The sequence below is a fragment of the Rhinatrema bivittatum genome, chromosome 6, assembly GCF_901001135.1.
Source record: "Rhinatrema bivittatum chromosome 6, aRhiBiv1.1, whole genome shotgun sequence".
NCBI lineage: Eukaryota > Metazoa > Chordata > Amphibia > Gymnophiona > Rhinatrematidae > Rhinatrema > Rhinatrema bivittatum.
The window spans coordinates 183,743,625-183,757,313 of NC_042620.1; the positions used below are offsets into that span (position 1 = coordinate 183,743,625).

A 13,689-nucleotide genomic window follows, 5' to 3' on the forward strand; every position below is an offset into this window, starting at 1 on the left:
AACAAAAAAACAATGACATTAAATAGATGATGATAATCAACTAACAAAATATTATCTTCTATTTCTAGCGGAAGAAGAACAGAGAAAGAAAGAGAGGGAAAGGTGGTTAACAGAGGAGAGGCAGCGACTACTGGAAATGGCAGAAGATGAACGTCTAGAATACTTAAAGAGGAAACAAGAAGAGGAGGAGCGAGCAAGGAGAGAAGCTGAGGAGAGGAAGCAGAGAGCTGAGGAACATGCCAGGCTGGCTTTGGAAGAAGCAAAGAGACAAGCACAGATATTTGCCAGGTATAGGATCCCATCTTAGAAAAGGAGGATAATAGAAAGTTTAGAACATAAGAACATAAGACTTGCCATACTGGGTCAGACCAAAGTTCTATAAAGCCCACTATCCTGTTTCCAACAGTGGCCAAAGCAGGTCACAAGTACATGGCAGGATCCCAAGGGGTAGATAGATTCCAAGCTGCTTATCCCAAGAATAAGCAGATTTCTGCAACTTTGCCTTAATAAAGGTTAATGGACTTTTCCTCCAGGAACTTGTCCAAACCTTATTTAAATGCAGCTACACTAATAGCTTTCACCACATCCTATGGCAATGAATTCCAGAGCTTAATTATGCATTGAGTAAAAACATATTTTCTCTTATTAGTTTTACATATATTACCTAGTAACTTCATTGTGTGTCCCCTGGTCTTTGTACTTTTTGAAAGAGTAAACAACTGATTAATCTTTACTCGTTCCATTCCATTCATTATTTTATAGACCTCTATCATATTTCCCCTCAGTCACCTCTTCTCAAAGCTGAAGAGATCTAACCTCTTTAGCCTTTATTCATAGTGGAATTGTTACATCCCCTTTATCATCTTGGTTACCTTTCTCTCTACCTTCTCTAATTCTGCTATATCTTTTTTGAGATGGTGGTGACCAGAACTGCACACAATACTCAAGATGAGGTCACACCATGCAGCGATACAGAGGCATTATCATATTCTATGTTTTATTCTCCATCCCTTTCCTAATAATCCCTAGCATTCTATTTGCTTTCTTGGCTGCTACTGCACACTGAGCAAAAGATTCCATTGGAAACAATTTAGTAGAACTAGGGGTCACGATTTGAAACTCCAGGGAAGAAGACTTAGAACCAATGTTAGGAAATATTTCTAATCTGGCACAATAACTCAAGGAGAACTCATAGATCCCTTCTATAAACATACAACCCAACACACATAGGGAATCCTAAAACTATTAACACTGATTATTAACATAACCTTATATCATCAATACATTTTCATCAGGTTTATTGTTCCATTCCCAAACATGTACACATTTTATTATATCATATTAAACATTAGATACATACAATATTTTAAATACACAATTTTATAGCAATATTAAACCCAACAATGCATGTACACTAATACATATCACCCATCATCATGAACATATATCATCACACCATATATTACAGTAGATTTAATATGCACATAGTCCGGACATGTCCTAGGTGCTAATAACCCATAGCCACAACCCTAACCCCCTAATAATACATAATCACATTCACTCAACATTCACTCATCATAAAAATTACATTCCCCATAAAATATCACAATGCCATTTATAATGATCTTATCAGTATCACCTAGTGGTAAATAATTAACATAGCACTCCCGCCCTATATATATTCCAATTTCCTTATTCCCACAATCTCTCCGTGTATTCCAGGGAGATTTATTTAATCAGAATCATTCCTTGTGTTCCTTCTCCAATGATGCTTCTAAATTTTCATCAACAAGAATTTTTTACACCAATCACCCGACAAGGCACCTTGTTTCACCCTAATCGGGCTTCTTCAGGGGATTCTTACAATATTTCCTAATTCCAACCGTGCACCGTTCTTAATGATCGGGTATCTATTCCATGTAATCACCACATGTCCGGACCACAATGTCCCCACTTTTCAAAAACATCGGAACATATCCACTTTACTACCCGTTACTGACTAATAAATGTTCAAACCGGCAAACCACACAGCCACCATGGAGCTCAATCTTTCTTCTCAAAATGCGGTAGTTACAACGCCGTATATTGATCCCCACATCTTTTCCACCAAACGAACACGTAACCGCTCACAACCGCCATTCCGCTGGCTACCTCTCCGTTCCAAATAGGAGAGATGAAGACAAAGTTCAAACGAATACAATTGGAGAGTAATATAGTAGAGCAGCGAACAATAGATTAAGTAGCGGTACATATATAGATAAACAAAGAGTTGCTTGATTCTGTGGGTAATTTATCATAAGCAATTACTAGATAACATTTCCTTCGGGGTGAAGAAGCATAAAATTTCCTGAGGGTAAAGGAGCAGGGGAGGAACCGGGTGGGTGAGGGGAGGGCAGGAACCGGGGTGAGGCGAGGTGGTGGGGAAAACTGGAAAGAAGGAGGGGGGGGCTATTAGTTTCGGGGGGGGGGGGGGGGGTAAAGCTAGCGCGTCGAAAACGCACGTCCAACCACCGGAGTGCACTGTACTGTATCAGCCTGAGAGAGATACCTCAAACAAATAATAAAACCTCGTACCTTTTACTAGAAGATTAATAAACTCACTTTATCGCAACATGGCAGAATGATACTGAAGGATATAAAAAGTCAAAAACCACAGAAACTGGACACATGATCTAAATAGCCAATACAATTAAGGCTTTATAGCCAGTCAATCATAGGTTATACTATGGGCTATTGGTAACCAGGCTAGAGAGCCAAGAGTTCAAAAAATACATATATTCGTATAAAAATATTTTTTTTTTGGAAATGTCTTTTTATAAAATGTCTTTTGTAAAGCTTACTCTATGCTTATGGCCAGGGACACAAGAACACTTAGACTCAGTAAAAGTATAATGTGTTTTTATTAGTCAATATAAGTGTTCTCGGGAGATGCTGGGTACTGGGTGCCCTTAGTCTTACAAACTGACCAGCATCTCCTTGTATACAGGAAGTGATCCTTCTTTTATAGATAACATACAATATTGTGGAAGTTTCTAGACTTGCGTGACTGCCCAAAGAATCATTTACATAAGTTGTGATGTCAAATGCATGATTAAATCATCGCTAACTACCCTGATTGGCTTCCCAGGATGTGTAGCCCATTTCCCATGACTTTCTTTGTTCTGTTAAACTCTTACTGGTAAAGGCAATCAACATGTCTGTAACTGTGTGGATTACAAACTCCTGAGAATATTGCCTGAAGCTCCCCTGTGGTGACTCTATGAATAGACATCACCTGTCTGGTGCCAGCTTGCCAGCAGATATCCATGCTCAAAAAGTCACTCAGCCCATTCAACCCAGGCAGGCCAAAGACACGCAGAGGCTTCTGGGGATTTCCTTCTCCATGTTGGTTTTCTGTTCAGGCATACTTCTCACTTTTAAAGAAAGATTTCAAAAAAACAGAGTCCACTCTATCTTCTGGTTAAGGCCTTGTGGAAATAATACTTGGAGAGTAATAATATATATTTTTTATCATATAATGGTCCAAATGACTGCCTTGCAGGCTTTTTATCTTGAATGTACCTGAAAAAGTTTTATTATGAGTTTTGCTTCCACAGCAAGCTTCTTTTCAAATTCTCTCTTAGCCTTCCTTATCAATGCTTTGTATCTGACTTGCTAGTGCTTATGCTGTTCCTGTTTCATCATTTGGATCCCTTTTCCATTTATTGAAAGATGTTCTTTTAGATGATTTAGTCTCTCTCACCTCACCTTACCTTTTAACCACGCTGGTAGTTGTTTATCCTTCCTTACATATTTTTAGTGCGTGGAATACATCTGGTCTGGACTTCCAAGATGGTATTTTTTAGAAAGCGTCCCTATCTGAGCTAAACTCTGCAGCCTTTCCTTTCAGTTTTTCCCTAACCATTTTCCTCATTTTAGCATAGTCACTTTTTTGAACGTTAAATGCTGTCATAGTCAATTTCTTTTTTTTTTTGCTCCCTCCAGTTATTAAGTCAAATATGATAATGTTGTGATCACTGTTGCCAAATGGCTAACACTATTACCTCTCACACCAAATCCAGTATTCCACTAAGGACTAGATCTAAAATAGTTTTCCCTCTTATTAGTTTTTGTACCAGCTGCTCCATGAAGCAATTTATTACAACCAGGAACTTTACTTCTCTAGAACGCCCTGATATAACATTCACCCAGTCACTACTGGGATAATTGAAATCACCCATTACTCTGCTGCTGATTTTGTTAGCTTCTCTAATTTCTTTTATTTATTTATTTTATTTATTTATTTAAGGTTTTTTTATACCGGCATTCATGAACTCGTTCACATCATGTCGGTTTACAGAAAACAGGGGTGCGAATAATACAACCAAAAACAAAAATAACGTGATGAAGAGAGGCAGTTACAATTAACAAGGGCTAATGAACTGGGATTGTAAGAAATAGAGAGAGATAGAGAAGGTTAATTATATACAGGTGTACAATATAAATATGGTGTCTCAAATATACAGCATCTTAGCAGAGAATTTATTAATGGTGCATGTTAGGTGGAGTTCGGGAAGGCTTGTTTGAAAAGCCATGTCTTGAGTCTTTTCCTAAAGGTTAGGAGGCATTTTAGCATTTCATTCTGGCCAGATGGATGATAATACAGCCTTACTTCTATTTTATTCCCTTTTTCACCTGGAATTTCTATCCAGAAAGATTCCACATTGCATTTTGTTTCCTACAGATCTTTTATTCAGTTTGACTCAATGCACACTTTAACATATAGTGCCACCCCTCCACCAATTTTATCCATCCTATCATTTCAATATAATTTGTACCCTGGTATCAGTGTCCCATTGGTTATCCTTCTTCCACCAGGTCTCTTGAAATGCCAATTATATCTACCTCTTCATCCAATGCTATACACTTTAACGCTCACATTTTATTTTTTAGACTTCTAGCATATGTATACAGATATTTCAGAGTATTTTTTTGTTGGGGTTTTTGTTTTTTGTTTTTTTTTTTTTGCATTAACAACCTGCTCATCAATTGACAGGAGTAATTTGGAATCCTTTTGCCTTTACTTAAAGACACCTGGTCCATTTTGGCATTTATTGCAATCTCTCTACTGGGATGTTCTATAGTATTTTCCTTGTTCTCTTAGTATCCTTCAAAGATACATCATTTCCAACCATGCACTTCTGACCGTCTGTCAGCTTTCCTCCATCACCTAGTTTAAAAGCTGCGCTATCTGCTTTTTAAAGGTTAGTTGCAGCAGCCTGGTTCCACTCTGGTTAAGGTGGGGCCTTTCCTTTCGGAAAAGGCCTCCCCTTCCCCAAAATAAAGCCCAGTTCATAACAAATCTAAAACACTCTTCCCTGCACCATCATCTCATCCACGAATTGAGACTCTGGGGTCCTGCACATGAAATGGGGAGCATTTCGGAGAATGCTATCCTAGAGGTTCTGGATTTCAACTTTCTACCTACAATCCTAAAATTGACTTCCAGAACCTCCCTCCTGCACTTTCCTGTCTTTGGTACCTACATGTACTAAGACAGCCAGCTCCTCCCCAGCACTATCTAAAATCCTATCTATAAAATCAAACTTCCCTGAGTGGAAATTGAACCCAGGGTGTGATGGTAAGAGCACCCAAATCTAACCACTAGATGATAAGAGACTGTGTTAGAATGCACCCATTTGCAGTAGACCAGCAGATGTAGAATATGTATGAAAGTTCAAGCCATTTTATATAGTAAGAGACTACTAGTGGAATTGATCAAAATAGATCTGCTTGCAGATGCTAGTGCATCCATACAAGGTTCTGGTTCTTGCTCAGTTTGGAAGAGTAAATATTAGTATTTTTCATTTGAAATTCCTGGTCTAACCTTGACTTATTGATCTGCCTTACGATTATTCTTTATAAATGTGCTTTGGTTAAAAACACTGCTTAATCTTATAAGTAAACAAAGTACGAAGAGCTTCCATTTAAACATTTTATTTCAACAAACAGAAATGTGCAGCTGAACAGTTCTCTCACTCTGGCTTAATATTTAATCTGTATATACTTCTAAGTATCTAAGAAAACAAAGATTCTTGCTTGAGCCTATTCAGAAAATTAAGCATAACTCAGAATTAATCAACTGTTATTACAAAACAGAACCTGTACTTAGTAGAGAATTAGTAATGCTTTGTTTGCAAATCTTTTGCTCATGAGATCTTAGTTCAGAAAACCACAGCAGCGTCAAAGAATACTAAAGTATCACAGGGGATTGGATTTGGATGGGCATCCGTGTATTAAATTTTTCTATCCAGATCTGCCTCACTACTGAAAGCAGTCATTTTGGAACCATCTTGAAGGAAATCTATTTTTCTTTCATATTTTCCATGGGTTAACCAACTCTCTTTGATTGCAGGGAAAAGGCATCATTGGAGAGGCACCTGCAGTTTCATCGTGAGCTGCTAGTAGAATCTACTGGCATGAATCATACACAAGATATTTCACGGCCCTGGGTTTTCTCTTACTTCCAGCAAGTGCTTGGCCTGCAACCCACAGTAGAGGAAAAATGAGACTTCTTTCTCTGACAAGTGGTGGAGCTCTCCAGGCATCTGATGATTTGTTGCCATCCATTTAACATGGTCTGGACTGGATTTGCTGAAAGAACAATGATGCAGAGAGGAGTTGGTCTTGCAGCATTTTGGGGCCTACTTCCTTTGTATAGGGACCTCATTATCAGGCTTAAAAATATAAAAAGTATGCTTTTCCTTAAAACTCTCCATTTCCGCACACCCTTGTTCTTTGCTTCCCCCCTTTCCCTCCTTTAGATTTCTCTGGTAAAGGCAAAGGAAGACCTAGCAGTGGAGAACTAACCCCCCAAGTTAAAGAGAGCATTTAGTTTGTGTCAGTCCTGTTTGGTTTTGCCGTATCAGCACTGAACGCTTTCCTTTAGCTTACCTAAGAATGCTAGCTGTCCCAAGACAAGAAATTAGCAACAGAAAGGAAGCCTAACTCTGTTTGCAGTTGTTTCCTCTCTCACCAAGCTCTCTTTGATCAGTGATAGCATAGCCATTGGAACTAGAAGGTAGTACAGTACATATTTCTGTTATATACAAGTCAATTCCAACTCCCCTAACGGATAGGGGTCATTTGATAGCTTCATGGTGTCATTTACACTACTTACTGTGGTCATCCAAATAACTAGTGGAATGGTGCAATGCTCAGGCTGATTCTTTCAGGACTTTGACATCATCCAACAATAGGAAGACACAGTCTCTAATCTGGTCAGCTTCTGAAGACCCAAAGCATATTTATTAGACAGTACATAGATACATAAAGGAAACTAGTTTTTATTGGTAAAGTGTGTGGATATGACTTGTAAGTCACAGAACTGCCTCATGTAAGCAAAAGAAAGTCTAACTTTTATAAAGTGGTTTTTATTACCTGGGATGAACTCTTAAGTTGAATGTGTGTTGTATGGGGGGGGGTATGCAGAATCATGATTTTGAAATGTAGTTGAAGTCAAAATGCCAACAGATCTTCCAGCCTTAAGAGTTACATTTGTCAATAAAATGATTCACCCTGTAATAAAAAGTTATATTCAGTGCTGGAAAAGCAGGAAGAGTGTTACTTCCCAAAAGCAAGTCCTGAAATGTATTGTTAGTCCAATAAAATGAGGGTACAGTAGGTTCTGTGATCATACCTTCAATGCTGTATTACAGTTTTTGTGCTCTGTTATGTGGTGGATATGTTATGTTCTGACTCATTGTTTCTAAAACTCAATAAACATGGGGGGGGGGGGGAGCTATCATCTTGAATTATTTTTTTTTGTTTTTGCTTGTTAACCTTTCCATGGCAAAATATTTGAAGTTTCTGTGTTGCAGTAGAAATGTTTAGGAGCCAGGGTGAAAATTTAATACCCCTCATCTCTCTCTCCCTTAAGCCCTGGGAAAAAAAAAGGAATTTGTAGACTGGCAGCACAGGGGCATAGAGTAAGTGCATGCTCCTCATCTCTAGGCTCTTTCCTTCCTCTGTATGCTTCCTGTTTAGAAAGGAAATGCACAGGATTGGGATTGCACAAACTCACTTTTGTCTCCAGCAAGAGTGCAAATTCTGTTCCTGCCCATCTGCCCGGAGTGGGGGGGTAGGCAGAGCAGCTCCTGTGTCTGCTGTGGGGCTTCTATTCAGCAGCTGGTAAGGGACTTTGCAAGCTGCTCCTTTTCTCCTTCTCTGACTGGTCACAGAGAAATGGAAAAGTGGTCTTCTCCAGCATTTTTCAGACTGCTCCAGTTTGAGCTCAGAGAGCCAGCATCTAAATTTTAGGCATCTGTACAACGAGGACATTTCCAACTCTGGTTACACCGATTTGGTAAGAGATAAATCCAAAAGTAAAGCTTTTTTTTCGTGATTCTTTAGTCTCCCAAGAACTCAACAACTCGATTCACCACAAAAGTTATTACTTACCTAGAAACAAGCTTACCAAGGAATCCAGTTGATCTGTTTGTCGTCAGTATAGGATGACTGTATATCCAATATGTTTGAATCTGTCATATTTAATTTCAATTGCAGAAATAGATCTCTCAGTGTTTGCATCATCAAAACTCTTCTCTATGTATCTGAAAATTTGGTACTGAATTCTGTTCACTTACTACCTATTAGAATCTGAGTGTTTCGGGGTAAGTTTGTTCCATTTCCTGATGCTTTTCTTTTTGACTATGAGGCAGTCAAGCAGTTTGAGAAATAAAGGAAAATTAGTTCTTACCTGATAATTTTCGTTCCTGTAGTACCAAGGATCAGTCCAGACTGCTGGGTTATGCCTCCCTTCCAGCAGATGGAGTCAGAGAAAAGCTGAAAAGGCACCCCCCATATAACCTGGTGTGCCACCTGCGATCCCTCAGTATAATCAATATCAAAGCAGAATGAATGTAAAATTTTTTAGATCAAGTCAAATATCAACCTCTTAAAAACTAGAACTTGGAACAAAAAGAACCATGTCGTGTAGGTGTGTAGTCTTCGAAAAAATCTGCCAAGAGAAAATACAAGTAGCTGAGCGGATTCTCCTGCCTATGGGCGGGCATCTGGACTGATCCTTGGTACTACAGGAACGAAAATTAACAGGTAAGAACTAATTTTCCTTTCCCTGTACGTACCAGGATCAGGCCAGACTGCTGGAATGTACCCAAGCTGCCCTAAAAGGGGTGGCACCTGGAGAGTCCCACGCGAAGCACACTGCTGCCAACCGAATCCACCTTCATATCCCTAACATCCAAACGGTAATGTTTAGCAAATGTGTGCAAAGATTTCCACGTGGCCACCCGGCAAATCTCTTGGGGCGAGACACAGTGGCTTTCTGCCCAGGACGCTGCTTGAGACCTAAGAGAATGCGCCTTAAGCCCATCCGGCACTGGTCTCCTGTGACATATGTAAGTCGAAGCAATGGCGTTCTTCAACCAGCGGGCAATAGTAGCCCTACAAGCCTTAGTCCCTTTCTTAGGACCGTTCCACAAGACAAAAAGATGATTGGACAATCAGAAAGGATTAGTTATCTCCAAGTAACGCAATAGAACTCTGCGAACATCCAACCTCATCAGATCTTGAGCCTGAGAAGAATTCCTATCCTCATCTGAGAACGCCGGCAACTCAACCGACTGGTTGACATGAAAAGCCGATACAACCTTCGGTAAGAAGGAAGGTACTGTCCAAAGTGAAACCCCAGAGTCAGAGATATGCAAAAAGGGCTCCCTACAGAACAACGCTTGAAGCTCCGAGAAACACAGTCTTAAGTGTTAGATCCTTCAGCGTAGCTCTCTTTAAAGGCTCAAAAGGAGCAGTGCAGAGACCACGGAGAACCAAATTTAAACTCCATGACGGCTGATCGTGCGCACCGGCGGCTTTAAGTGTTTTGCACCCTTCAGGAATCGGGACATGTCTGGGTGAGCAGCAATAGAAGTACCATCAACTTTACCTCGAAAACAGCCCAAGGCCGCTACCTCCATCTGGAGCCAATCCTTTCTTTAAGCCGTCCTGCAAGAAGGCAAGAATGTGAACAATAGTGGCCTGCCGCGGGGAAACACACAACCCACGGCACCAAGCATCAAACACCTTCCATACCAAAACATAGGTAAGAGATGTAGAAGTTTTACGAGCGTGGAGAAGAGTGGTAATAACCGCCTCCGAGTAGCCCTTCTTTCTTAATTGTTTCCTCTCATAAGCCAAGCTCTAGACAAAAGCGATCGGCTTGATCGGAAAATAATGGGCCTTGTTGGAGGAGGTTTGGCAGATGGCTGAGGCGCAAGGGGCCGTCCACTGCCAGGTTGATCAGATCTGCGAACCACGGCCTTCTCAGCCACTCCGGAGCCACCAGAACAACCTGCCCCTGGTGGGATTCAATCCGACGCAAAACCTTTCCCCACCAACGGCCAAGGAGGAAACATGTAAAGGAGAATGTCTGGAGGCCAAGGAAGAACCAAAGTGTCCACCCCTTCCGAGCCATGCTCCCTTCTGCAACTAAAGAAACGAGACACTTTCGCGTTCAGTCGAGTCGCCATTAAGTCTGACTGGGGGGGGGGGAGGGGGGGTTCCCCCCGGTTGGTGATGAGCGCCTCCTCTGACAGTTCCCATTCTCCAGGATCTAGTTGCTGACGGCTGAGGAAGTCCGCCTGAACGTTGTCGACTCCGGCTATGTGGGATGTCGCTATGCGGGTCAGATTGAGTTCCGCCCAGGCCATCAACCTGTGCACCTCGGAGGCTTCTAGCCGACTCTTCGTACCCCCTTGTTGGTTTATGTAAGCCACGGTGGTCACATTTCGGATAGGATCCGTACCGCCCAGTGATGGACCAGTGGAAGAAATTGGTGTAGCGCTAAGCGAACTGCCCTGGTTTCCAAGCGATTGATGGACCCATTTGGTCTGCGACAGTGTCCAAAAACCCTGTGCGGATCTGGACTGACAGACTGCCCCCCAACCGGACAGGCTGGCATCCGTCATCACGATTATCCATGGAAGAGTTTCCAGATCCATGCCTCGAAGCAAGTGATCCAGGATCAACCACCAATCCAGACTGGACCTGGCCGGTTCCAGGAGCGGCAACAGCAGTTGGAATTCTTTCGACTTGGGGTCCCAACGAGAAAGTAGCGCCCTCTGCAAAAGCCTCATATGAGCAAAAGCCCAACCCTAGGGTAGATGCCATAAAACCAAGAACCTGCAAATAGTCCCACACCACGGGTAAGGAAAGAGTCAACAGGCACCGCACCTGGGACATTAGCTGATCCATTCTCACCAGAGGCAGGAAAATCTTGCCCACACCGGTGTCAAAACGTGCTCCCAGAAATTCTAACACCTGTGACGGAACCAGCTGGCTCTTGGCATAATTGACGATCCAGCCTAGGAAATGCAGCTGACTCAAGACGAATTGCACTGCGTTCTCGCATAGCTCTTTTGACTTCGCTCGGATGATCCAGTCGTCCAAGTAGGGATGCACCAATATCCCTTCCTGTCGAAGGCTCGCTGCTACCACCACCATCAAAAGAACATGCCATACTGGGTCAGATCAAGGTTCCATCAAGCCCAGCATCCTATTTTCAACAGTGGCCAATCCAGGCCATAAGAACCTGGCAAGAACCCAAAAACTAAGTCTATTCCATGTTACCATTGCTAGTAATAGCAGTGGCTATTTTCTAAGTCAACTCAATTAATAGCAGGTAATGGACTTCTCCTCCAAGAACTTATCCAATTCTTTTTTAAACACAGCTATACTAACTGCACTAACCACATCCTCTGGCAACAAATTCCAGAGCTTAATTGTGCGTTGAATAAAAAAGAACTTTCTCCGATTAGTTTTAAATGTGCCACATGCTAACTTCATGGAGTGCCCCCCTAGTCTATTATCCGAAAGAGTAAATAACCAATTCACATCTACCCGTTCTAGACCTCTCATGATTTTAAACACCTCTATCATATCCCCCCCTCAACCGTCTCTTCTCCAAGCTGAAAAGTCCTAACCTCTTTAGTCTTTCCTCATAGGGGAGCTGTTCCATTCCCCTTGTCATTTTGGTAGCCCTTCTCTGTACCTTCTCCATCGCAATTATATCTTTTTTGAGATGCGGCGACCAGAATTGTACACAGTATTCAAGGTGCGGTCTCACCATGGAGCGATACAGAGGCATTATGACATTTTCTGTTTTATTCACCATTCCCTTTCTAATAATTCCCAACATTCTGTTTGCTTTTTTGACTGCTGCAGCACACTGAACCAACGATTTCAATATGTTATCCACTATGACGCCTAGATCTCTTTCTTGGGTTGTAGCATCTACTATGGAACTTAACATTGAGTAACTATAGCATGGGTTATTTTTCCCTATATGCATCACCTTGCAGTTATCCACATTAAATTTCATCTGCCATTTTGATGCCCAATTTTCCAGCCTCACAAGGTCTTCCTGCAATTTATCACAATCTGCTTGTGATTTAACTACTCTGAACAATTTTGTATCATCTGCAAATTTGATTATCTCACTCGTCGTATTTCTTTCCAGATCATTTATAAATATATTGAAAAGTAAGGGTCCCAATACAGATCCCTGAGGCACTCCACTGCCCAGTCCCTTCCACTGAGAAAATTGTCCATTTAATCCTACTCTCTGTTTCCTGTCTTTTAGGCAGTTTACAATCCACGAAAGGACATCGCCACCTATCCCATGACTTTTTACTTTTCCTAGAAGCCTCTCATGAGGAACTTTGTCAAACGTCTTCTGAAAATCCAAGTATACTACATCTACCGGTTCATCTTTATCCACATGTTTATTAACTCCTTCAAAAAAGTGAAGCAGATTTGTGAGGCAAGACTTGCCTTGGGTAAAGCCATGCTGACTTTGTTCCATTAAACCATATCTTTCGATATGTTCTGTGATTTTGATGTTTAGAACACTTTCCACTATTTTTCCTGGCACTGAAGTCAGGCTAACCGGTTTGTAGTTTCCTTGGTGAAAACCCGCGGGGCCATTGCCAGCCCGAAGGGTAGGGCACGAAACTGGTAATTATGTCCTATGATCATGAAGCAGAGGAATCTCTGATGGTATTCCTGGATTCCTATGTGTAGGTAAGCTTCTGTCAGATCCAAAGAAACCAAAAATTCACCTTTATGGACAGCTGCAATGACGGATCTCAATGTCTCCATGCGAAACCGAGGGCCACGCAATGACCTGTTGACCTGCTTCAAATCCAAGATCGGTCTGAACGAGCCCTCCTTCTTGGGAACTACAAAGTAAATGGAGTAGCGACTGGTTCGACATTCGGCCGGAGGAACTGGAACAATGGCTCCCAGCGCCTCCAACCATGACAACATTTGAAGAACCACTTGTTGCTTCGTCTGAGACCCACCGGGGAATACTAGAAACAGATCGCGCAGGGATCGTGCAAAATCCAAAGCATAACTGTGATTTATAATGTCTAGAACCCACTGGTCTGAGGTAATATTGGCCCATTCCTCGCAAAAACGGGAGAGTCGTCCCCCGATCTCCAGAACTGAGAATTGGACCGGCGCCCTTCATTGGGGAGCTTTGTTGGTGGCAAAGGCATGAGAGGTTCCAGTGCACTGAGGTCGCCTGCCACGAAAGGAATGTGCCCATGCACATTTTCGCTCCATGCTGGAGCGAAAATGGCGATGCCCTTGAAAACGGCCATGAAATGTGCCGGGTGAGCGAAATGATCTGGG

The 13,689-nt window shown here is 41.8% G+C and overlaps 1 protein-coding gene across 5 annotated transcripts in view; it reads left to right on the forward strand.

Moving 5' to 3' along the window:
• Positions 1-7,162, forward strand: part of KIAA2012 (KIAA2012 ortholog) — a 389,440-nt gene extending 382,278 nt beyond the window's left edge. For all 5 annotated transcript variants that reach the window (XM_029606277.1, XM_029606281.1, XM_029606279.1 and 2 more), the window contains 2 exons: positions 69-288; positions 6,395-7,162. In XM_029606277.1, the coding sequence (XP_029462137.1) occupies positions 69-288; positions 6,395-6,548 (374 nt within the window). In that variant the 3' untranslated portion in view covers positions 6,549-7,162. The remainder of the gene's footprint in view (positions 1-68; positions 289-6,394) is intronic.
• Positions 7,163-13,689: the final 6,527 nt, after the last annotated feature.